Source organism: Phoenix dactylifera, chromosome 4, assembly GCF_009389715.1.
Source record: "Phoenix dactylifera cultivar Barhee BC4 chromosome 4, palm_55x_up_171113_PBpolish2nd_filt_p, whole genome shotgun sequence".
Taxonomy (NCBI): Eukaryota; Viridiplantae; Streptophyta; class Magnoliopsida; order Arecales; family Arecaceae; genus Phoenix; species Phoenix dactylifera.
In genome coordinates this window covers 22,427,344-22,454,388 of record NC_052395.1, presented here as the reverse complement: position 1 = coordinate 22,454,388, position 27,045 = coordinate 22,427,344, and the positions used below count along the sequence as shown (strand labels likewise).

At 40.5% G+C, this 27,045-nt stretch overlaps 2 protein-coding genes across 2 annotated transcripts; both read left to right on the top strand.

Moving 5' to 3' along the window:
* Nucleotides 1-581: 581 nt before the first annotated feature.
* On the top strand, nt 582-25,338 carry LOC103706608 (G-type lectin S-receptor-like serine/threonine-protein kinase At2g19130). Its single transcript, XM_039125870.1, has 3 exons — nt 582-794; nt 900-1,075; nt 20,785-25,338. The coding sequence occupies exon 3, from the start codon at nt 22,545-22,547 to the stop codon at nt 24,936-24,938; it is 2,394 nt and encodes a 797-aa protein (XP_038981798.1). The 5' UTR covers nt 582-794; nt 900-1,075; nt 20,785-22,544; the 3' UTR covers nt 24,939-25,338.
* LOC103710751 (G-type lectin S-receptor-like serine/threonine-protein kinase At2g19130) lies at nt 8,106-11,883 on the top strand. Its single transcript, XM_039125869.1, has one exon. The coding sequence runs from the start codon at nt 9,197-9,199 to the stop codon at nt 11,618-11,620; it is 2,424 nt and encodes an 807-aa protein (XP_038981797.1). The 5' UTR covers nt 8,106-9,196; the 3' UTR covers nt 11,621-11,883.
* Nucleotides 25,339-27,045: the final 1,707 nt, after the last annotated feature.

Sequence of the window (27,045 nt, the reverse complement as noted above, 5' to 3'; positions counted from 1 at the left end):
CAAAATGCATTTACAGGATTTGAAAACACCCGTCTCATATGCCTAGGCTCTGGAACGAGCCTCAAAATCATGTTTCAAATATCATTTTCATGCAATATATCATAATCATAATTCATACCTCATCATATATTTATAAAGAAATGCTATTTAACCAAATTCATGAATCATATGCAATTATATGCTTGATCCTAATTTTGGAAAAAAAACACGATATCAAATACTATTTCATCATTTCATACTTACAACTTAAACTGTAATTTGCAATCAATAAGATTTGTGCAGGGTCACTTATCTCGATTCGCTCTCGCAACTTTAATCTTGTCCTGACAAATTCTCTATACCTATTAAACAGTTCAAAATATATTTTTTATTATTTATTAATTAAAACTTTAAATTAAACTTGAATAGAACTTAAGTCCCAACCGGGTAATTGAACTAAAATCCACTTATTCACTATTTTCTTATTTTTATTTTTATTTTTTTCCTTTCTTTTTTTTTTCTTTTCCTTCTCTTTCCTTTCTCTTTCCTTTTTCTTCTTTTCTTCTCCTTTCTTTCTTTTTTTTCTTTTTCTCATTTTCTTCTCCTTCCTGAAGCTTCTCCCGACTCCTCTCTTCCTTCCACCGCGAAGAGAGGAGGGTGAGCTCGGGAGGGGTCGAGCCATGGCCGGTCGGCTCCCGCGGTCGTCACCCACGGCCGACGCTCGACGCCCGCATCCTCGGGTGGCCAGCGGCCGATGCTCGTGCCGGCGGCGCTCGCGGCCAAAGCTAATGGCCGCTACACGCGACGACGGACCGGTGAGTCCCCATTCCCCCTCCCCCTTTTTTTCCTCTTCTCCTCTCTTCTCCCTTCTTCTGATCCCTCATCTCCTTCCCCTTTTCTTCTCCTGCGACGGGAGGAAGGCGAACTCGGGAGGGACCGAGCCTCGGCCGGGAGCACCTGCGGCTGATGCCTGTGGCCGATTCCATGGTGTCCTCGACCGAGTCCGCGGGAGGGGAGGAAGGGCCTCCGGCCATCGACGTCTGCGACCACGACTGCGGCCAAGCTCACCGCGTCAGATCTGCGGCTAAGAACACCGGTTGGCTCTCCCTTCCTTCTTCCTTTTTTTTTCTTTCCGTTATCAAAAAGTAAGGGAACAAGGGTTAGGGTCTACGAGTGGTTGCGACGTCCCTTGTCCGGCTTCTCTGGTTCAAAGATTCAACTTCCTGAGGAAGAAGGAGATCCGTAATGGTGTAAATAGAGTCTTTGAGCGGTGGTAACCGCTTTAGCTAGGCGGCTGTGGCCCCTTCCGCCAAGAAAGAGGTGGCAACCTCCAGATGGGCTGCAAACAGGGATCTAGGTCGGCCCATCTGGCGGCCCAGACCCAGTTGTCACATTCTTCCCTCAAAAAAAATTTCGTCCTCAAAATTTACATACCTTAGTTCTTGAAGAGTTGCGGATGCTTTCCGCGCATTTCCTCCTCGAGCTCTCAAGTTGCCTCTCTTTCTGAGTGATTGCTCCACTGAACCTTGACATATGGGATGGTGCACCTTCGAAGAATCTGCTCCTTCCGATCAACGATGTGCAGAGGAATTTCTTCATAAGTTAGATTTTTATTTATCTGTAAGGGCTCGTATCGCACCACATGGTGGAGATCTGGAATGTATCTCCATAGGAGGGAAACATGGAAGATATTGTGTATACCAGACAGTTCTGGAGGTAGGGCCAATCTGTAAGCAACTTTACCTATTTTGTTTAGAATTTCAAATGGGCCAATGTAGCGAGGACTCGGCTTGTTATGTCTTCCAAATCTCGTGACACCTTTTGAAGGAGAAATCTTTAGGAATACATAGTCACCTTCTGCAAAACCCAATTCTCTTCTTCTTCTGTCAGCCCAACTTTTTTTCTATCCTGAGCTGCCTTAAGCCTTTGCCTGATCAGTAATACTTTGTCTCTGGTACTCTGAATCAACTTAGGACCTAGTAACTTCCGCTCCCCGATATCGTCCTAATGCAGAGGAGACCGGCATTTTTTTCTATACAGAGCTTCGTATGGAGCCATCTGGATGCTGGAATGATAACTGTTGTTGTAAGCAAACTCCACCAGAGATATATGATCATCCTAGCAGCCTCCCAGGTCAACAGTGCAAGCCCTCAGCATATCCTCCAAAGTCTGGATCGTCCTCTCTGATTGACCATCAGTTTGAGGATGATAAGCTGTATTGAGCCTTAGATCAGTGCCCATGGCATTCTGAAAGCTCTCCCAGAATCTAGACACAAAACGGGGGTCGCGATCAGATACAATGGTCACTGGTACTCCGTGCAGACGCATAATCTCATCAATGTATTTCTGTGCCAACCTATCCAGCGGAGTACCAACTCTATAGGATAGAAAGTGAGCCGACTTTGTAAGGCGATCTACAATCACCCATACTGCATCATTCTTTCTTACTGTCCTTGGAAGCCCAGTAATGAAGTCCAAAGTGATGTGCTTCTATTTCCACTCTAGAATTTCTAGGGGTTCTAGCAAACCGGCAGGCCTCTAATGTTCTGCTTTCACCTGCTGACAGGTCAAACACCGAGCCACAAAATCGTCTATCTCCCTCTTCATGCCATTCCACCAGAAATGCTCTCGTAAATCTTTGTACATTTTGGTGCTACCGGGGTGAATAGAAAAATGAGACTGATGAGCCTCTTCTAAGATTTTCCTTTTTAGATCAACATCATCTGGCACACATAGTCGACTTCTAAACCTCAAGGTACCGTCAGGGTGGACTTGGAATTCGGGTTGCAACCCTTTCTCCACCTCATCTCTGAGCCGACTCAGGCGTGTCTCCGACTGCTGAGCAACCTTTATTCTTTCAATCAGTGTTGGTTGCACCCTCAAATTGGCCAGTAGACTCCCCTCACTTTGTGTAACCACCTCAATCTGCATCATATCAAAATCTTTTAGAATCTGTTTCTGAGTGGTAAGCGAAGATATGGAGACCACTGCTGACTTTCTACTGAGGGCATCAGCTACCACATTGGCCTTTCCTCGGTGATACTTAATGTTGAGGTCATAATCTTTTAGTAGTTCCAGCCATCTTCTCTGCCTCATATTCAACTCTTTCTGTGTGAACATATACTTCAAGCTCTTGTGGTCGGTGTACACTTCACAGTGCCCGCCATAAAGATAGTGCCTCCAAATTTTCAGGGCAAAGACCACCGCTGCCAACTCCAAGTCATGTGTCAGATAGTTCTGCTCATAGGGCTTCAACTGTCTAGAGGCATAGGCTACTATCTTATCATTTTGCATTAGTACGCAGCTTAACCCTTTCTTGAAGGCATCACTATGGATGATGAAACCCCCAGTATTGGTTGGCAGAGTAAGAAAGAAGCAGATACCAACCTTTGCTTTAGCTCTTGAAAACTTTGCTCACAATCTTCACTCCATACAAACTTTGCTCGTTTCTGGGTCAAACGAATCAAAGAAGTAGCAATCCGAGAAAATTCCTCCACAAATCTTCTGTAATAACCAGCCAGACCTAAGAAGCTTCTAATTTCTGTAACATTGGTAGGACGAGGCCAATCCACCACTGCTTCATGTTCCTCTTTGCTCTTAGAATAGATCAGTATATCATCAATGAAAATAATAACAAACTGATTCAAATATCGCTTAAAGACTCTGTTCATTAGATCCATAAAAGCAGCTGGCACATTGGTTAGTCCAAATGGCATAACCAAAAATTCATAGTGCTCATATCTGGTGCGGAACGCAGTCTTCAGCACATCATCAGTTAGGATTTTTAATTGATGATACCCAGATCGCAGATCTATCTTGGAGAAAACTTGGGCACCTTATAGCTGATCAAATAAATCATCAATCCAGGGCAAAGGGTATTTGTTCTTCACTGTTACCTTGTTCAGCTTCCGAAAATCAATACATAGCCGCATGCTTCCATCCTTCTTCTTCACAAATAGTACAGGAGCTTTCCAAACACTCGGGCAGATAAATTTCTTCTCTAGGAGTTCCTATAGTTGAACCTTCAACTCTCTCAGTTCTGCCGGGGCCATTCGATAAGGGGAGTTCGAGATAGGTCCAACACCCGGTAAGAGATCGATCCGAAAATCAATCTCCCGATCAGGAGGTAATCCAGGCAGATCATCAGGAAAAACATCTGGATACTCTCTCACAACAGGCATATCATCTAGCCTTGTTTCTTTTGTAATGTCTACCACACAGGCTAGGTAGGCTTGACACCCCATCTTGAGGGCCTTCCTTGTACTCATAACAGAGATAATGTGCAAAGAGGGCTTCATGGTGGGTGCATCACCTTAGTAGAAAAATTCTAGTTCATTTGGTATCTGGAACACTACTCTTTTGCCATAGCAGTCAATATGAGCTTGATACTTGGACAACCAATTCATCCCAAGAATAACATCAAAGTCATGCATTCTAATTGTATCAGGTCTGCTATCAGCTTCCTGTCTCCTATCTGGATTATGCAGTTCTTAAAAATAGAATCAACCACTACTGTTTTCTTGAGAGGAGTAGCAACATGCAGTGGCACCTCTAGCTTATCAGGCATATGATTCAAAGATGTAGAGAACTTGGAAGATATAAATGAATGAGTAGAGCCAGAATCAAATAGAACATTTCTTTTTCTCCTTTTCTTCTCCTTCCTGAAGCTTCTCCCGACTCCTCTCTTCCTTCCACCGCGAAGAGAGGAGGGTGAGCTCGGGAGGGGTCGAGCCATGGCCGGCCGACTCCCGCGGCCATCACTCGCGGCCGAAGCCCGCGGCGCCCTTGGCCGCGCTTGTGGCAGACGCTCGACGTCCGCGTCCTCGGGTGGCTTGTGGCCGATGCTCATGCCGGCGGCGCTCACGGTCGAAGCTGGTGGCCACTGCACGTGATGACGAGCTGATGAGTCCCCATCCCCCCCCCCTTTTTTTTCCTCTTCTCCTCTCTTCTCCCTTCTTCTGATCCCTCATTTCCTTCCCCTTTTCTTCTCCTGTGACGGGAGGAAGGCGAACTCGGGAGGGACTGAGCCACAGCTGGCGGCACCTGTGGCCGACGCCTGTGGCCGAGCACATGGCGTCCCCGATCAAGCCCGCGGGAGGGGAGGAAGGGCCTCCGGCCTTCGACGGCTACGACCACGACTGCAGCCAAGCTCACCGTGCCGGATCCATGGCCGAGAACACCGATAGGCTCTCCCTTCCTTCTTCCTTTTATTTTCTTACCGTTATCAAAAGGTAAGGGAACAAGGGTTAGGGTCTACCTTGCTCCGAAGTGGCTGCGACGTCCCTTGTCCGGCTTCTCTGGTTCAAGGATTCAACTTCTGAGGAAGAAGGAGATCCATAATAGTGTAAATAGAGTCTTTGAGTGGTGGTAACCGCTTTAGCTAGGCAGTTGTGGCCCCTTCCACCCGACAGCTGGCTCTCTCCGAAGAAGGAGGTGAACCTCCAGATGGGCTGCCGACAGGGATCTAGGTTGGCCCATCTGGCAGCCCAGACCTAGTTGTCACATTTCTAGTATTGAAATGGTATTCATTGTGCCCGGTATTGTTCATCTGATTATATTCCTATTACTTATGGTGTGGCGGTTTGGAATTTTTTCCGAGCTAGAAAAGCTCATATCCCTCCTTGCATTTTTTCAGAGTTGCAGGTTGCATAGTAATTAGCTATGGTTGAGATCACAGGTGGACGGGATAAATAGCTGGAACATCCTTGTTTCCAGTTGGATGAATGAATCTAGTAATTTTGTACATGTTTGTTACTTGTTATGAAATGAAATCATTTTTATTTATGGGTATTGAGGTTTTAATAAGTTTTTCAGGTCTAGCATATTCTCTAGGGCCCTGCTCTAGGGAGTGTACGGTCATGTCACATGGCCAACCTAAGCGGCAGGTTCGGGGCATGACAAATACACTGTGCAAGTTTTCATTCCTATCAAGTAAAACTAACTCATGTTGGAGCATGGAGCCATCTCACACTCTAGTTGTCCCCAAATTTTTCTCACTCATCCATGTTGAGCCGGAATGATGGCAAACATAATCTCCCTTTTTATTCCATTACTCCCCTTCTCCTCATTTTCCATCTCGTGGGTTTTATCAGATGGGTAAAATGCACCCCTCAAGTAAAATTATGCTATATAAACATGTAAGAATCGATTAGTGAAAAAAAGGGATCTTAAGTTAATTTAGCAGGATAGTGTTTGAACTGGTCCTGAAATCATGAGTGTCGATGCTAGTTCAAAATATAACTGAAAGATTACGTATTAGGTCTCAAAAATATATTTTGTAAACAGTAGGAAACTTTAGTTAATTTATTTTAGTTTTAGGTCCCTCTCATATGGTTACTATATATGCGTATCTTAATATCTTGTCCAAATAGGTACATGACTATAACTTATCTATATAAGTGGTCAACATTTTTTGCCTGGATACCCTTCTCAATATCAGATTTTGCATGAATATCTTTCCAAAATTGATATTTGCATGTATACCCTTGTAAAACTCTGTTATTGTACAAATACCCCTAATATAACAGTTGTTCTAACAGTGTTAAAAAAATCATATTTATATTAATTAAAAATAAAATTAAAATTTGAAATGACGTTATTATCCTTACTCTATCCACACCCCCAACCCCCACACCCACCCCCCATCCCCTGGCGTCCCCACCCCGACCCTGCAACCCCCCCCTCTCCCATGCGGCGACGCCCAGCTTCCCCCCCTCCCCCCCGCGGCGGCGCCCGGCTTCCCCCTAGAGGTGGCAAAGATCAGGTTGGACCAGATTTGTGTTGGATCAAATACAGGGTAGGTCAAAAAACTGTCAACCCAAACCTTGCCAATTTATTAAACGAATCAAAAATTCGGACCTGATCCTAACCATCTTATTGAGCTGGTCGTCTAAGCCAACTTAGAATAAGTTGAATCATGTTAAACAGGTTAAGCATTGCCACTTCTACTTCCCCCCCTCCCCCATGCGGCACCCGGCTCCCCCCGCCCCGACCCCGCACCCCCTAGCGGCTTCCCCCCCTGCCCGCCCGCCTCCCGCGTATCAGGATCGCGATTGCAGGCGTTCGCTCATGGGCGCTCGAGATCGTGATCGTGATGGCGAGATCGCGATCCCGCGGGCCATGGGGAGCGAGATCAAACCGAGATCGTGATGCAGCTCGCTCGCGATCTCCTTCCTCCATCCTTCCTGTTCTATAATCCAACAAATGATAAACAAAAATTCTTCTTACTTCTAAATCTATCCTCTCCAAAAATTAGTCGTGAACGCGATCCAGCCTTCAAATCTTCCAAATCTCTCTTATCTTTCATTGTCAGGATGCAACTCTACATTTAATCAAAAAAGGCACAACGAAAAATTAAAAAGATGTGCCAAGTGGCTATAAGCTAGATATCTACCTTGAAAATAATTAAACGACAATGACTCAGGCTCAATGCAACATCTGTTAAACCAAAATAATAATAATAATAATTCACACCATCTGTTTCTCTGACTCTAATATACCTTGATTATGGAATGCTTCACATTCCATTCTAACAGACACATGGGACAGTATTTGGAATTGAATACTATATGCTAATTCATAGAAGTAACACACTATCTAACATAAAATTAGAATTTAGAGAAGAAGCTCAACACAATCAGTTGACAGAATAGCTGAGATCTAGACCTACTCACATCATTCACAATGAAGAGTCCATCAGATACAGCCAATTTGTAAATCATATTGTATATTTTTGTTATATTCATGATAAAGAAACAGACCTCTGGTCATAAAACCAAATGCATTTCCTAATAAATACAAAATTATAAAGGCTATCACATTAATTAATGTATCTAAATTCTTTCCATCTACTAGAATTTTTTTTTTTTGCATATATACCCTTCTAAATATAAAAAATTGTATGAATATCCTTGTAAAGTTACTATTTACTTGTATACCCTTATAAAATTTCTATTTGCACGCCTACCCATTAAGGGTATTTTAGTCATTTTTATTTGAAACCGTTAATTTTTTAACGGCATTAGATGGTATGGGTATATATGCAAAAATAAAAATAAAAAAGGATAAAATAGCAAAACAAATATTTTACGAGGGTATACATACAAATATCAATTTTGGAAGGATATTCACGCAAAATTTGATATTTAGAAGGGTATCCATGCAAAAAACCCAAAATTTTAACATACTGGCCAAACTTAATGGACTGGTGTTGTTGAGACCAAATTTAATTATTGATAGATTCAGCAGCAAAGCAGCTGAACCACTTAGGGTTTTTTTTTTTTTTTTTGACAAAAGAACTATTTGATTGAAATTGGCTTTTTTTCACTTGACTCTTGCATGTTGGAAACGTAAGGCAATCTAGTAGATTTTCCAACAGGACTAATTGCCCCTCTCTTGAAGGCTGGCTATTTAGCCTTGAATGGAGGACAAAGCAGCTATTGATTTTTTTCATAGGAAGTTTCGACATGGACTTGAAGAGGCTACAAAATCTTCATAATAACTAGATTTTGATAATTCACCTTGCTCGACTGCCTTACACCATCTTTTCCCAACATTACTTGAACTTCATTTGTTTGTTCTTGCATGTCGTTTGGGTTAACTTTCCATCAGTGAATCTTCTCATGAACCCTAAAATTATAAATGACCTGAACCCTCCCACGTCTAGGCCATCAATCATAAGAGAAGGACTTGGTTGCAGGGTAAAAGGATTATTGCCCAACTGATTCTTTGACCATGTATAATTGTATGACTAGTCAAAGGAGCTATATTTGATTTTTTCCATAGGAAGTTTCCACATGGACTTGAAAGTGTAGTAGATTTTAATAACATGCAACTAGACTTTGATAATTCACCTTGCTTGACTATCTTGCGCTCTCTTTTTCCAACATTATTTTGACTTCATTTGTTTGTTCTTGCAAGTTGTTTGGGTTAAACTTTCCATCAGTAAATCTTCTCATGAACCCTAAAATTGTAAATGACTTAAATCCTCCCATGTCCAGGCCATCTATCACGAGAGAGAAGGGTTCGGTTGGAGGGTAAAATGATCATTGCACAAACTGATTCTTTGACCAGGTGTAACGATATGACTAGTAAAGATTGAAAAGAGGAGAAGGGGGAAGAAAAAAAAAAGACTAAGCAATATCTGGTCTCTACCATACTTGCCTAAAACACTTCCTCTTTGTATATTTTCAAGTGAATCTATATTTACATAGGCAGGATGGTTCTATTTCATGCTTTTGCCCCCATGGATGCTGAGATAAGACTTTGTTCCTCTCTTTCTATCTTTCTTCTCTTCTTTCTCTTCTCTTCTCTCAAAATCCAACACTGTGTAGCAATTGACATCTCTTTGGGCCAGGCCCTGTCTGGAAACCAGACCATAGTGTCCAAAGAAGGCCACTTTGAGTTGGGGTTCTTCACACCAGGTAACTCCCGTAACTACTACATAGGTATCTGGTACAAAACAATTCCAGTCCAAACTGTAATCTGGGTGGCGAACAGAGCAACACCCATCTCCAACACCTCCTCTGCCGAGCTAAAAATCTCGGAAGATGGCAAATTAGTCCTTCTCAAAAGTTCCAAAATCCCAGTTTGGTCATCCAATTCAACTCCATCAACCTCCAATTCCACGGTTGCTGTGCTTCTGGACACCGGAAATCTTGTTATAAGCAAGGGGTCAAACACTACAATTTGGCAGAGTTTTGATCACCCAACTGGCACATGGATGCCAGGAGGATGGCTAGGAGTTAACAATATCACAGGGGAGTATCAGAGCACCACTTCATGGGAGAATCCTGAGAACCCCGATGGATCCAATCAGTTCGTATTGCTGTGGAATGGTTCTGAAATTTATTGGAGCAGTGGGCTGTGGAATGGCCAGTACTTCAGTGCAGTCCCTGGTACCAGAGAAAGCACTCCCTTCAACTTCACCTTCGTCGACAACATGCAGCGGAAGTATGCCATGTATACCATCCTCGACAGTTCTTTCATCACTCTGTGTTTTATTGATTCATCCGGGCTATTAAGACAATGGTATTGGCTGAACAGCACCCAGAAGTGGCAGACAGTCTTTACTCAACCTTTGGCTCAATGTGATGTCTACTCTCTATGTGGAGCTTTTGGTATCTGCGACCAGAAAAGCTTGAATACTTGCAGGTGCTCCCATGGTTTCGAACCAGCTCCATTGAAAGAATGGGAGTTCAATGTTTGGAAGTCAGGGTGCATGAGGAAAACCAGTTTGCGATGCAGCAATAAAAGCTCGACTGGTGGAGAAGGGGATAGATTTGTTGAAATGACCAATATGAGATTGCCTGCCAATCCGCAGAACTTGACTGTTGGGAGTGCTAAAGACTGCGAACAGGCTTGCTTGAACAACTGCTCTTGCACCGCGTATGCTTATGTGAGTGGATGCTCAATTTGGACTGGCGACCTTCGGAACCTTCAACAACTCGATGATGGTGATGGTAGAGCTGGAGCTCTGCATCTCCAGCTCGCTGCCTCTGATTTCCCAGCTTCAAATAGCTCACATAAGTTGGTAATAGATCTAACTCTAAGTGTCATCGGTGGAATTCTTGGGATCTCCTTTGTTCTCGTCGGACTAATTTGGGCATTTCAAAGGAGGAAACAAATTTGGATGGAAAAACAAGTCGATGGTTCTTTGATTCAGTTTACATTTGGCGATTTTCAGCGTGTGACCAAGAACTTCTCTGAGAAGTTGGGCAGCGGTGGCTTTGGCTCCGTTTTTAAAGGGACATTAATTGACTCAACCGAAGTAGCTGTGAAGAAGCTTGAAGGCTTCAGACAAGGGGAGGAGCAATTCCGAACCGAAGTGAGCACATTGGCTGCTATTCAGCATGTCAATCTAGTTCACCTTCGCGGTTTCTGCACCGAGGGCAGCAAAAGGCTTCTAGTTTATGAGTACATGTCCGGAGGTTCCCTGGACTCTCATCTCTTTCAAAACAAATCCACGGTTCTGGACTGGAAGACGAGGTATCAAATTATTCCTGGGATTGCGAGAGGATTAGCCTACCTCCATGAGGAGTGCAGGGAGTGCATCATACACTGTGACATAAAGCCAGACAACATACTTCTAGACAAGGACTTCTGCGCCAAAGTTGCAGACTTTGGCATGGCGAAGCTCATCGGTCGCGACTTCAGCAGGGTGCTGACAACCATAAGGGGAACCATTGGCTACCTCGCACCCGAGTGGATTTCAGGCCTGCCAATCACCTCCAAGGTTGACGTCTACAGCTTCGGGATGATGCTCTTTGAGCTGGTATCAGGCAAGCGAAACACAACGCAGTCTGCGGATGGGCGCAAAATCTTCTATCCGTCCTGGGTGGCAGCAAAGGTCGTTGAAGGCGATATATTTAGCTTATTAGATCATGGATTCAAAGGTGCTGCCGACCTTGACGAGCTAACCAGAGTCTGCAGAGTTGCTTGCTGGTGCATTCAAGAATCTGAAGCTCACAGGCCAACAATGGGACAGGTGGTGCAGATCCTAGAGGGAGTCCTGGAGGTGAGCATGCCGCCACTTCCTAGGGCTCTCCAGCTTCTCACGGAAGATCAGAGCCAAATTCGTTATCATTTGTCATCAACTGAATACAACGATCCACTTGATCAATCTCAGGATTTCCTTCAATAGGTGTCAAGCTGTAAGGGGCACACGGTTCTTCGCGGAGCATATCAATAACATGTAACGGGTTAAAGAAAAGCTTATAGTTGTTATTATTGAATTAAATTAAATATTTTAAATTTTAAAACTAAATTAGTCAACGGCCAAGTGGCAAGCATCCAGCGTAACAGCAAATATGGAAAAATTCCTAAAGAAAGCAAACCATGACAAGTGTCATACATCCAGCGCAAGAGCAAGCATGGAAAGGCCCCTCAAGAAGGAAGGAAACGTGGACGGCCAAGATGCAATAAGCCGAAGGATCAAAGGAGCACAAGAAGACACGTCATCAATCCGCAGGAGAGGAATCTTCTTCTTTTGACGCGCTTGAGCCTATATAAAGGGCTCTAAGGATCATTTCAAAGTACAATCAAAATTTTCTCTTCTTCCTATTCCAAGAGTCTAGATAAAAAGAACTCTAGGGATCATTAGGGAGAAAAAAAATAAAGAAAATTTTTCTTCTCCTCATAATTTTTCTAAGTTTCTTTTGAGGTATTTGCAAACGTGAACGTGCTCTTCTTTCTTCTCTGGAGGCGCACTGACGGGGAAGACGTGGTTTTGTATTGGGTCGTCGTATCTCTAGGAGATCTGTGCCAGCAGACCCGTGCGTGGGGGGCATAAACTTTCCTGGGACAACGCATCAGCGTGCTTCGATCCACAGGCCATCTTCTCTCTCTTTCTTCATTTTATTATTATATTGTCAAGCTAATTATTTGCTAGTTTATTCTTCTTAATTATTGTTTTTGAATATTAAAAATATTTAATTTATCAATTATATTTGTGCATCTAGGCTAACAATCCAGGAAAGTTTATATACTGTTAGCACTAGATTTTAGATTGCAATATTTATTATATATTTTGCTGCATAATTGTAAATTGTTATATTTTAACTGTTACATATTTATGCTAGCTTTACTTTAGTACTTAATTTTTCAAGCAAAATTTTATATTGCTTAACCTCCAAGAGGTTTATTAATACCTCCATTTGGACTCCTCACGGAGTAATTTCCAGATTCCATTCAAACGAAAATTCGGAAATTGGTTAATCCATAAGAGCTAGCTTAATATTGCACTTAGGATAAAATTGAACGATATCTAGTGAAATTATCTATTGAATAACGGTGTCTAAGAAAAGCTTGTCAAAAAGGCATACGTGCCTAAGAAAGGCTGGTACTTAAGTGAGCCAAGTACTCCACCACTGATCTGAAGCTGATCTGGCTGTTATTCTTTGGATTTTTCAATTAGATATCTAAAGTTCAAATTAGATATCAGTGCAATAATTTGACATAAACCTTCTCATTTCCACAGGTGTCAAAACTGTGTTAAGCTACAAATTAATGGCCTCCCATATGTCTGAAAATCTTAGTGCTAAACCTGAAAAGTTTGATGGTCAAAACTTTAGAAAGTGGCGGAATTAAATGCGGTTCTGGCTCACCTCCTTAGGCTTGATTTTAGCCATTGGTGAGAGTACTACTAAAGTCAATAATAGGTCTAACCCATTTGCTCACCTTCCCCATTTGATTTTCAACATGTGCCCTGCATGGGAGAAGTTTGAATTTGAATTTGAATTTCACCCCATGTGGCTGATTAGGAAGTAGTTTCAATTATCCCGCCAACAAGCTATGCATGTCACATGAGTCTTAAGTCTACATAAGGGAGTCATAGGCCTTTTGTGAGGATTCATCTTTGATCATTGTATTTGCTTTTTAATGCACTTGAACTTAATCCCAAAATTAGAATTTAAGAATAATGACAAATGTGAGATATGTGTAGAGGCCAAATTACTAAAAGACCCTTCCACTCTGTAAGTAGAGATTCTGATCTTCTTAAACTCATACATAGTGATATATGTGACTCAAGAAGAACCTCAAGGGGTAGAAACAAATATTTTATAACTTTCATAGATGATCTTTCTAAATACTGTCACCTTTATCTTATCAAAGCTAAAAATGAGGTCTTAAATAAATTCAAAGACTATAAAGCAGAAGCTAAAAACCAACTAGATAAAAAGATTAAAATCTTAAGGTCTGATAGAGGAGGTGAATATACCTCATTTGAGCTGATCCAGTTCTGTAAAGAACATGTGATAATTCATGAAGTAACAACTCCTTATTCACCCCAATCTAATGGAGTAGCTGAGAGAAAGAACAAAACCTTAATGGATATAGTTAACTCTATGTTAATTAGTTCAGATGCACCAGAAAATCTTTGGGGGGAAGCGGTAGCAACTGTATTATATATCTTGAATAGAATTCCATTCAAACATAATGATAAAACTCCATATGAATTTTGGAAACATAGAAAACCTAACTTAAAATATTTAAAAGTATGGGGGTGCTTAGCTAAAGTAAAAATTCCAGAAAATTAAAAAAAAAAAGAAAATTGGACCCAAAACAGTAGATGCAATATTTATAGGATATGCAATTGAGAGTAATGCTAATAGATTTTTAGTGTTTAACTCTCAAATAAATGAAATTAATAACAACACCATAATGGAAGCAAGAGATGCAATCTACTTTGAAAGTATATTTTTCTTTAAAACAAGGATAATGACAAATAAATATCAATAATAATTTAGGAACTAGTTCTAGCAAAACCAGATTTAGAGAAGAAGAAGAAGAAGAAACTGAACCTAGAAGAAGTAAAATAACTAGAGTTGAAAAGAATTTTGGAAAAGACTACTACACATTCCTAATAGAAGACTCTCCTACTTCTTTAGAGGATGCCTTAAAATCTCTAGATGCCCCCTTCTGAAAAGAAGCAATTAATAATGAATTGCAATCCATAATCCAAAACCACACTTGGGAATTGGCAGACCTACCCCCAGAAAGTAAACCCATAGGGTGTAAATGGATCTTTAAGAAGAAATTTAGGCCAGATGGAACTATAGACAAATATAAGGCTAGGTTAGTAGCCAAAGATTTTACTCAAAAATCTGGGATTGACTTCTTTGATGTTTATGCCCCTGTAGCTAGAATTACTACCATTAGAATCCTTGTTGCTTTGACTTCCATTCATAAGCTGGTTATACATCAAATGGATGTCAAAACCGCTTTCTTAAATGGGGATCTAAATAAAGAGATCTACATGGACCAACCCGAAGGTTTCATTGTCCCAGATCAAGAGAAAAAGGTATGTAGGTTGATTAGATCTCTTTATAGTCTAAAACAAGCCTCCAAACAATGGCACCTTAAATTTGATGAAATAATCCTAACTAATGGATTTAAAATTAATAATACATTTGAATGTGTATATTATAAAAAGAAGAAAAACAAAATCATAATCTTATGTCTATATGTACAAGATATCCTAATTTTTGGAACAGACTTAGAAATTATTAATTAAGTAAAACAATTTTTATCTCTAAAATTTGACATGAAAGATTTAGGAGAAGCAGACATAATCCTTAATACTAAAATCATGAGGAATAAAGATGGAATAACTTTGTCCCAAAGCCACTATGTGGAGAAGATTCTTAAAAAGTTTCACTACTCTGATTGTCATCTTGTATCTACTCCCTATAATCCATCTCTTCATCTAAAGAAGAACTTAGATGATCTAGTCAATCAAAGCTTATATGCCCAGATCATTGGTTCTTTAGAATTTCTTGCAAATTATATCAGACCTGGTATTGCATACTCTGTGAACTGACTGAGTAGATATACTCACAATCCTAATAATGATCATTAGACTGCTCTAGAAAAAATTCTCAGGTACCTTAAGGGTACCATATTTCTAGGATTACACTATTGTCTTACCGATTTATCTATAGTCATGCCAACTGGATCAGTGATACAGTTGACACCAAATCCACCACTGATTTTGTCTTCCTTTTAGGAAAAGGTGCAGCTGTATCATGGAAGTCTACCAAACAAACTATAGTGGCTAGGAGCACCATGGAATCTGAAATGATTGCCCTAGATACCACTAGCATTGAGGCCGAGTGGCTTAGAGATCTACTGATAGATTTAGCTCTTGTGACTTCACCATTACCTTCTATATCTATTCATTGTGACTGCAGATCTGCTATAGATAAATGCAATCAAGAAAATGCAAATGTGAAAATGAATAGGCACTTGAAAGTGCGTCATAAATCATTGAGATACAAATTAAAGAATAACTTGATTGCACTAAATTTTGTAAGATCCGAAAGAAATCTAGCTGATCAGCTTATCAAAGGATTGTCTAGAACAGTGGTTCTAGAGTTGTCGAGGGGGATGGGGCTAAGCCCATAAGTAAAGTCACCACGGTGGTAACCCAACCTGAAAAGGTTCAATGGGTAGAAACAAGCTAGATAGGTGACTAATGAGGAGCACTATTTGTTTTTTCCATTCCTAGGGCAACAGTGCTCATAAAAAGCAAGAGTTAGGTTGAGTTTTTACTCTTAATAAATCCGAGACCCATAAGGCAGGGTACCTACTTGCTCGTACCCTCTTTGGATTCACCTATATGCGTGTAGTCGTGAGGCCGCGACTGTGGGAAGTGGGCTGTTCTCTAATAACACACATAAAGAGATACCTGCGCATGGCCGTAAAGCGCAAACCTGCTTCGAGCATATTCACGCTATATTGTGTGCTGTTGATGAAATCTGAGCCATGGACCAAGGTTCAAGGCATAGTCCACCTTGGCTCCACAGAGGTAATCAATTGTCACTAAGTGAAGGTTCAAACCGAAAGGTACCTACACCTATTACATAATATAAGATACTCAGCATTTTATTTTGATTTTTTTTATTTTATTTTGATTTTAATTTTTTTAAATATTTAATTTATGTGGGGAATTGTTGAATTAAATTAAATATTTTAAAATTTTGAAAACTAAATTAGTCAATGGCCAAGTGGCAAGCATCCAGCATAAGCAAATATGGAAAAATTTTTAAAGAAAGCAAACCATGACAAGTGTCATGCATCCAGCGCAAGAGCAAGCATGGAAAGGCCCCTCGAAGAAGGAAACGTGGACGGCCAAGATGCAATAAGCCGAAGGATCAAAGGAGCACAAGAAGACACGTCATCAATCCGCGGAAGAGGAATCTTCTTCTTTTGATGCGCCTGAGCCTATATAAAGGGCTCTAGAGATCATTTCAAAGTACAATCAAAATTTTCTCTTCTTCCTATTCCAAGAGTCTAGATAAAAAGGGCTCTAGGGATCATTGGGGAGAAAAGAAATAAAATAAAATTTTTCTTCTCATAATTTTTTTAAGTTTCTTTTGAGGTATCTGCAAGCGTAAACGTGCTCTTCTTTCTTCCCTGAAGGCGCACTGACGGGGAAGACGTGGTTCTGTATTGGGTCGTCGTATCTCTAGGAGATCTGTGTCAGCAGACCCATGGGTGGGGGGCATAAACTTTTCTGGGACAACGCATTAGCGTGCTTCGATCTACAAGCCATCTTCTCTCTCTTTCTTCATTTTATTATTATATTGTCAAGCTAATTATTTGCTAGTTTATTCTTCTTAATTATTGTTTTTGAATATTAAAAATATTTAATTTATCAATTATATTTGTGCATCTAGGCTAACAGTTATGATCCTTAAGATGGATGTTTGTATGAGGGTGTAATGTTCTATTGTGGCTGTAGTATCTATGTAGTGGCATAAAGTTAATTCATGGATATCTCTTGTTATAAAGGTAGTTAGATATGTTATAAAGTTTCCAACTCATCACTTTCCATGCATGAGTTACATGGATATGTTAGATACACGAGTAAGCTGGCAACCACCAGACGTACTTCTTGTTGAAGACAATGTTCAGGACCTTCTTATCTATTTATTTTCAAGGCATTTATTTCAGAATTTCTCAGTTTTACTGAATCACGTCAACAATCAAACCACATATGTGCTTGTTTTTTTGAAGTTCATGGACCAGCCATCTAAGATGATCATACCCCATGGATGTTTTCTTGATTATAGATAATGTTTGAGGTGGGATTCGAGGTGGAGACGGCCTTTTCCTTCCTACTGCTTCTTTCATAGACCAAAAAACGACGTAAGAACATGAAAATGAGAATTAAAAAATATATAACTTCTTTCTTTAATTGCATACGACGTAAGAACACGCCCAACCCAATATTTATGGGTTGTGGGCCGGCCCGAAGAGGCCAAGCCCAGCCCGACCATGCACAGTGGCATGATGCAGGTGGAGAAAAAGATTCCGATTCCTCCTCTGATTCTATCAGAGTCGGAGACCTCTCGAGAGCAATCCGAGTTTAACTCGAACTTTAGGATCTCGACTACTTAATTTTCCTCCTTTTTTTGATTTCCTCCACCAAAAAGGAGTATCTACGTAGTGGCATAAAATTCATGGATATCTCTAGTTATAAAGATAGGTTAGATATGTTATGAAGTTTCCCACTCATCACTTTCCAAGCATGAGTTATATAGATATGTTAGATACACAAGTAAACCGGCAACCACTAGATGTACCTCTTGTTGAAGACAATGTTCAAGACCTTCTTATCTATTTATTTCAAGGCATTTATTTCAGAATTTCTCCTTCCCTCCATCGTTTATATATTGTGTAACTTAAATCTAGTGTAGTTAAGAGATAATTAACAGAGAAAGACAGAATAAGAACAAATAGAAGAGGAGGAAGAAGATGAAGAGGAGGGAAGGTGGAAACCTACCTGTGGTCGACTTTGATCACGACACCAGTTTGATCGGTCGATGATCATGGTCGATCCATACCGCTGACTTTCTTCTTCCACCGATCACTTTCTCCTTTATCAATCAAACCCCAAAGATCCTAAACCCTTCCTCCTCATAATTTATTCTTTGTTGATCTAGCTTAGAAATTAAATCAAAACGAGAAGGAAGAAAATGAAGAAGAAAAGGAAGAAAAATAGGAAGAAGAAGAATACAAATGAAAAAAAAAAAGAGAAAAGGCCTGCCAGTGGATGATCTGCAGCCGCCACAGCCGTCGCCGCGAAGCGTCGGCCGTGGAGCTAGTCGAGGTCTTCGGCCGCGGACGCTGCAGGCCTCGGCCGGAACCGTCGCCCTCCTTTGTACCGAGAGAGAGAGGGGGGGAGAGAGAAAGGAGAAGAAATGAGGAAGAGAGAAGACCGGGAGAAGAAGAAAGGAAAAGAAAGAGGAAGAGGGAAGCTTCAGGAAGGAACAGAGAAGGAAAGAAAAGAAAAAGAGAGGAAAAGAAAAGAAAAAGAAAAGGAAGGAAAAGAAAAGAAAGAAAAGAAAAGAAAAGAAAAAGAAGAAAAAGAAGAAAAAGAAGAAAAAGAAAAGAAGAAGAAAAGAAAAAAAATGCTGTGGGCCTGAGATGGGCCTGATTCCGGAGGTGGCTTCAAACAAATTGAGCTTTAAAGGCCTGAGGTCGGACTGTGCTCTGGTCCAAGCCCAGTATTCTTAAACCCAAAATTAATCGGGCCTGAAGAGCACAAATTTTAATAGGACTAAATTGAATATAGTTTGAGGCTAGGTTCCTTTAAATTAACTAGAATTAATAGGGTTTAATTATAATTAACTAAGTATGTTACTAGGCTTGAATACAAGTGGGCTCAGTAACTGAATCAGGCCAAAGGCCTGCTCCAAAATTTAATTAAACTTCGAGCCTGAATGCAAATGGGCCCAGACTTGAACCAGAGGGCAATTGGATCTAAATTAGATGTTGGAATTGGCTCAGACTTGAACCAGAAGCTGGATCAGACCTGAATCAGAGGTTGAATCAGGTCTGAACCAGAAGCTGAATCTGACCTGAACCCATAATTGAATCAAATTTGAGCCAGAAAATTGATTAGACTCAAACCAAAAATTGGGTCAAACCTGAACCAGAAAACTGGTTAGACCCGAACCAAAAATTGTGTGAGACCCGAACCAGCAGATGAACCAGAGCTGACCAGAAATTGAATCAAATCCAGACTAGAAAGTAGATTAGACCTGGCCCAGAAATTAAATTGGGTCATGGGCCTGAACCAAAAATTAAATCAGGCTATGAATCCGAAAATAAATTTGAGTCTTATGGATGGGCTGTAAATGACTTTAAGATTATAAATAAATAGAAATTAAATATGCACGTGACATGTAATTTAAATGATCTTGCTAGGTATTGGAGAATTGGCATCTAAGCCTAAGATTTGGTGAGCAAATTAAGGTAAATGACCCTGACACAATCTTATTGTTTTCAAATACATGAAATTATTTGGATATAAAAATGCATACTATGTAAAATTCTCAAAAATTAGGATCAAGTATATGTTAGCAAATGTTGCATGATTTTGGATAAATAGCATACATCATGATTATTATTATATAATGTACACATGATTTATGATGATGTAGAAAGATGCATGGAAAAATAAGGTTTGTAGCATGATCATGAATTTTTGCATATTATGATGCTATTATTCAATTTTCCAATGTACTTATGAAATAAAGTTTATGAAAAGCATGATATGTTTTGTGAACTTTCAGATTGCTATGTATGACCCCCGCCGGTGGGTAACAGTAACTCGGCATATGACCCCTGCCAGTAGGTAACAGTAACTCGGCATATGACTCCCGCTAGTGGGTAACAGTAACTCGGCATATGACTCCCGCTAGTGGGTAACAGTAACTCGGCATACGACCCCCGCCAGTGGATAATAGTAACTCGACATACGACCCCCGCTAGTGGGTAATAGTAACTCGGCATACGACCCTCGCCAGTAGATAACAGTAACTTGGTATAGACCCTACCAACGGAGAAGAATAATTGGTTATGACCCCTGCCAGTGGGTAATAATAACTCGGCATATGACCCCCGCTAGTGGGTAATAATAACTTGTTATAGACCCTGCCAACGGAGAATAATAGTTAGTAAAGATCTTGCTGTGAGAATAAGAGCGGCCATAGCTGCACTATCATCTAAGAGTACAGATTGCAAAGCATGAATAATGGCAAGTACGAATTTCAAAGCATGAATAATAGCAAGAATGTTTTATGATGCATATTCATATTTATGAACTTGCATGATTGGGCATCCATTATTTTATGTATGGTTTGAATATATATTATGTGGAATGATTATTTTGCTATAGCTGCTAATTTTTTAAATCAATGCATTGGCATGAAGTATATTATGCTTGATCTAGTAAGATTGTACATGGTTACTTAGTGAGACATATAGCTCACACACTTTATTCATGTTTTTTTACAGATAATTAAGATTGCTAGGATCAAGGAGCTTGACGAACTTTAGGGTTTGGAAAAATAAAAATAGAATATCAAATGTTAAAATTTTGAAATTTGTTATGACATTTTATAAATAAATTGTTCATTTCTATTATGAAAGTTTAGGTAGCTTTGTGTTATTGTATGTATATGTTTGCAATAGCACGGCCGTGTCACAATCCGGATTCAAGACGTGACAAAGTTAATTTACGAGGATAGTGTTTGAACTGGTCCTGGCACCATGAGTGCCGATGCTAGTTCAAAATATAACTGAAATATTACGTATTAGGTCTCAAAAATATATTTTGTAAACAGTAGGAAACCTTAGTTAATTTAGTTTTGTTTTAGGTCCCTCTCGTATGTGTACTATATGTGTGTATCTTAATATCTTGTCCAAATAGGTACATGACAATAACTCATCTATATAAGCCGTCAAGATAAATTTTAACATGCTGGCCAAACTTAATGGACTGGTGTTATTGAGACTAAATTTAATTATTGTTAGATTCAGCAACAAAGCAGCTGAACCACTTGGTTTTTTTTTTTTTTGACAAAAGAACTATTTGATTGAAATTGGCTTTTTTTTCATTTGACTCTTGCTTGTTGCAAACGTAAGGCAATCTACTATATTTTCCAATAGGACTAATTGCCCCTCTCTTGAAGGGGCTGGCTATTTAGCCTTGAATGGAGGACAAAGCAGCTATTGATTTCTATTCATAGGAAGTTTCAACATGGACTTGAAGAGGGTACAAAATCTTCATGACAACTAGATTTTGATAATTCACCTTGCTCGACTGTCTTACACCATCTTTTTCCAACATTATTTGAACTTCATTTGTTTGTTCTTGCATGTGATTTAGGTTAACTTTCCATTGGTGAATCTTCTCATGAACCCTAAAATTATAAATGACTTGAACCCTCCCACGTCTAGGCCATCTATCATGAGAGAAGGACTTGGTTGCAGGGTAAAAGTAGTATTGCACAACGGATTCTTTGACCATGTGTAATTGTATGACCAGTCAAAGGAGCCATATTTGATTTTTTCCATAGGAAGTTTCCACACGGACTTGACAGTGTACTAGATTTTAATAATATGCAACTAGACTCTGATAATGCACCTTGCTTGGCTATCTTACGCTCTCTTTTTCCAACATTATTTTGACTTCATTTGTTTGTTCTTGCAAGTTGTTTGGGTTAACTTTCCATCAGTAAATCTTCTCATGAACCCTAAAAATTATAAATGACTGGAAACCTCCCACGTCTAGGCCATCTATCACGAGAGAAGGAATTGGTTGCAGGGGAAAAGGATTATTGGACAACTGATTCTTTGACCATGCATAATTGTATGACTAGTCAAAGGAGCTATATTTGATTTTTTTTCCATAGGAAGTTTCCACATGGACTTGAAAGTGTACTAGATTTTAATAATATGCAACTAGACTCTGATAATGCACCTTGCTTGACTATCTTACTCTCTTTTTCCAACATTATTTTGACTTCATTTGTTTGTTCTTGCAAGTTGTTTGGGTTAACTTTCCATCAGTAAATCTTCTCATGAACCCTAATATTGTAAATGACTTAAATCCTCCCATGTCTAGGCCATCTATCACGAGAGAGAAGGGTTTGGTTGGAGGGTAAAACGATCATTGCATAAACTGATTCTTTGACCAGGTGTAACGATATGACTAGTAAAGATTGAAAAGAGAGGAAGGGGGAAGAGAAAAAAAAGACAATGCTTCTGCCCCCATGGCTGCTGAGATAAGGCCATGTTCCTCTCTTTCCTTTCTTCTCTTTTTTCTCTTCTCTTCTCTCAACATCCAACGCTGTGTAGCAACTGATAGCATCTCTTCGGGCCAGGCCCTCTCTGGAAACCAGACCATAGTGTCCAAAGAACGCAACTTTGAGCTGGGATTCTTCACTCCAGGTAACTCTCATAACTACTATATCGGCATCTGGTACAAAAAGATTTCCAAGCAGACAGTCATTTGGGTAGCAAACAGAGAAACACCCGTCTCAAGTCCTTCGTCTTCGGAGCTAAAAATCTCTGAAGATGGGAATCTAGTCCTCATCAACCAATTCAAACACCCAATTTGGTCGTCCAATTCAACCCCCAAAACCAAGAATTCTACCGTTGCAGTACTTCTGGAAACTGGAAATCTGGTTCTGAAAGACCTAGATCACCCCTCTGCTGTAATTTGGCAGAGTTTCGATCACCCAACTGACACACTGATGCCCGGAGGATGGATAGGTGTGAACAAGATCACCGGAGAAGTACAGAGCCTTATTCCGTGGAAGAACTTCAAAGACCCGGCCCCAGGCCCTTATGTTGACCGAGTGGACCCATCTGAGTCTGGTCAGTTTGTGCTGCAGTGGAACGGCTCTCAAACATACTGGCGTTCCGGGAAGTGGAACGGCCGCTCCTTCCCTTCAATCCCTGAAATGTCGTTAAATTCCATTTACAACTATAGCTACATCGGTGACAGTTCACGCCAAGAATTCACACTCACAGTGAGTGATGGATCTATCATTACAAGGCTTGTCATGAATGTTTATGGGCAGAAAACACAGTGGACGTGGTTTGAGGACTCTGAAGAGTGGATACTGCATTGGTCTGTGCCTAGAGATCAATGCGATGTATATTCCCTCTGCGGAGCCTTCAGTGTCTGTGATATGAATAGCTTGCAGCACTGCAAATGTTTGCAGGGGTTCAAACCTGCATCCTCAAGGAATTGGGATCTGAATGTTTGGAGTGATGGTTGTGTGAGGAGAACGAGGCTACAGTGCAGCAACATGTCATCCACAGAGGAGGAAAGAGATGGTTTTCTGATGATTCCAGACATGAAATTGCCTGACAACTCTGACACCCTGCCAGCTAAGAGCGCAAAACAGTGTGAGCTAGCTTGCTTGAATAACTGCTCTTGTACTGCTTATGCCTTTGGAAGCGGATGTTTGATTTGGAATGGTGATCTCTGGGATCTTAAACACCTCTCCGATAATGATACTGAAGCTGTGGATCTTTATATTCGTCTTGCAGCATCCGATCTGCCATTTTCAAGCAATAAAAGAAATTCAGTCCTTGTGATTATCTTAGTTGCGGTAGGCGGTAGTATAATCATACTGTGCATCATCTTTGTGCAAGTATGGAGATGCCATAGAAGAAGATTAGCTCGAAAGATGACAGTAGTTGATGGCTCTTTGGTTCTATTTGACTACAATTACTTGCTGCATTGTACCAAGAAGTTCTCAGAGAAGTTGGGAGAAGGAAGTTTTGGTCAGGTCTTTAAAGGTGCGTTGCCCGACTCCAATGTTATAGCAGTGAAGAAACTCATAGGCATAAGACAAGGAGAGAAGGAATTCTGGACAGAGGTGAGGACTTTGGGCACAATTCAGCATATTAATTTGGTTCGCCTTCGTGGATTCTGCATGAAAGGAATTGAAAGGCTGTTGGTTTATGATTACATGCCAAATGGATCATTGGATTATCATCTCTTTCAAAGCAATTCCGAGGTATTGGACTGGAAAACTAGGTTCCAAATTACGCTCGGTGTTGCCAGGGGATTGGCTTATCTCCATGAGAAATGCAGAGAGTGCATCATACATTGTGACGTAAAGCCCGAAAACATACTTCTTGATGTCGACTTTTCTCCAAAGGTGGCAGATTTTGGTATGGCAAAGCTCATAGGCCGGGACTTCAGCCGGGCACTAACAACCACAAGAGGTACTCTGGGCTACTTAGCACCAGAATGGATATCGGGCTTAGCTATCACTCAGAAAGCAGATGTTTATAGTTATGGAATGATGCTCTTTGAAGTCATTTCAGGGATGAGAAACAGAGAGCCAGTGAAAAATGGAAGCGTGGGCAATTTTCCTCTCTGGGCTGCCATGAAGATTGATGAAGGTGAGATTCTCGCACTGTTAGATGAGAGATTAGAGGGTGATGCTGATATCGAGGAGCTGAGCAGAGCTTGTAGAGTGGCTTGTTGGTGCATTCAGAACAATGAAGTTCATAGGCCAGCAATGGGGCAGGTGGTTCAAATTCTGGAAGGAGTTCTGGAGGTAAACGTGCCTCCAATACCATGGCATCTCCAGCTGCTTGGTGATGATCAGGTTCCAGATTCAACAGAGTACTCTACCAGTTAAAGCAAGTTCTTTGTAAGGACTACGGAGTAGCTTATCTGAGGAATCCCAAGAAATAACACAGTACTTCTGAGAATTCCCGGTTTGCAATCTTGTCAACCTAGAAACATTCTATAATTGAGATGCAACCACATTCTCTTTCTTGTGTACTGATGATGTTTTCTTCTCTTTTGTTTTTAATAATGTAATCCATACTCACATGCTAGTATCTCTACAAACTTTTAGGGAGTAAAGTTCTGTACCATGAAAGATGATCCTTTGTGTGCTGCCTAGTGTCACCAGAACGGGAATTTGAGGAACCTTTTTAATAGGTTTGATATATCGAGAATATTTGTATTTTTAAGAGGGACTCCAGTTGGAAAACTATGGGAAAATCACATTAAATTGCTGTTATTTTGTTCAAGTGGTTGTGTTCCAAGATCTATAATTGGAGAGAATATATAAGACTAGAATGTGATGCAATGCACCATCACGAGGGCCCGGTCCATTGACTGGCCCAAGCCTAAAATCCTTCCCGCACGAATATCAAGGCATAGGAAAAGAAACAAAAAAAGTATACAGTTCCTCATGTGCCTCGCGAACACATGGAGTCGAGTCTAGGGATTGTTGGAGCCCTAGATTGAGCCTATAAAAAGGCCCTCTGTCTTCTCTCTTGGCATTGCCTGTCATTCTCAATAGTTGTCGGCGATTTCCTTGAGTTTCCTTTTTATTCTAGCGGAAAATTTTCTCCATGTAACCATCGATTTCTCACTAGAGTTGAGGTATTGACCCTGACTTTTCTTCTCCTTCTCTTTTCCGACCCAAGACCACCTTTGATAGCCTAATTGGAGTCATCGACTGCCGGATTTCAAGAAAACAGTCTCCCATGTTTCTCTTTTTTCACTTCTTTCCGTCCGGCCGGCCACCCCCATCGAGGGCCATAGCCATTGCTGTCGTCGGGGGGTCATGATTGTGTCACTGCTGCTGTTGCCGAAGGTCACCACCATGGGGGAGTGGCCGACCATGACGCTCGCTGTCTCTCCCCTCTCTCTCCCTTTTGTCTCTCTTGTCTTCTCTCTCTTTCTCTCTCTCATGTTTCTTTCGCTTTATCGCTCTATCTCTCTAGATATTTTATGGACTAGTGGAGGGTCCACATATCTAGGTAAACCCAAGTTGACAAGGTAGACCCTAAGAGGGGTCTTGGGCTGGCATTGTACGACCAAAGGTCCGAGAATGCAAGTTAAGATTTAATATCGTTTCTTCCATAATTTTATACCATTGATCATGATTGTTGTAGTCAATATGATGGTTAGGCATGATCTCGTAGTGGGACAATCGTATGTGCAAGAAGGTGTTGAGCAGACCACTTTGCCCCAAAGTTCGAAGATTGAGGAGTGGATCAGTATACCTAGTATTTGAGTTTGTCATCGGTAGAAGTAAAAAGTCTTGTATACAATCACCTATATAGATAATTTGTATTTTATAACATGTGCCGATGATTTTAGAATTTGCATCATTTGTCGTGTGATTGTTTAATAATTTCTGATATAATACTTAAATATATATTTCATTATTATATAAACATATCAAATATGGTGATTATGGTTGCTTGGTTCATGATTTTGATTGTTTAGAATATGATACTAATTATTTTAGAATTTGGGCATAATATATAATATGAAATTATATTTTTCCTGGTTTGGATGAAATTGAATGATTTGATTAATAAACAAAAAGAATTTGAACTAGACATGTTATAGATTCAAGTCACGAGCCGAATCATGACACATTGGTTTGTCACCATGGGCCAAGGATCGGATATTTTCAATTTGCCACCACTGACCGAAGCGTAGATATTTTGGTTTGCCACTACGAACCAAAGCACACTTATCTTGGTTTACTACCATGGGCCAAAGCATAAATATTTTAGTTTGCCACCATTGGCCAAAGCATGGAATTATGGTTTGCCGGTCACGGGCCAAAGCATGACCATGAATAGTTCATAATGGTTGATCGGAAATCTAGATAAAAATAAAAGATTAAAAGTATAATATCTTACATTTTTTCTGAAATGGGTTATATGTTTGATGACACATTTATGAATGCATTTATATAAACTTTATCAAGCTAT

Coding starts and splice junctions, on each gene's coding strand:
- LOC103706608 (XM_039125870.1), top strand. CDS start 22,545: ATGGCTGCTGAGATAAGGCCATGTTCCTCTCTTTCCTTTCTTCTCTTT.
- LOC103710751 (XM_039125869.1), top strand. CDS start 9,197: ATGGTTCTATTTCATGCTTTTGCCCCCATGGATGCTGAGATAAGACTT.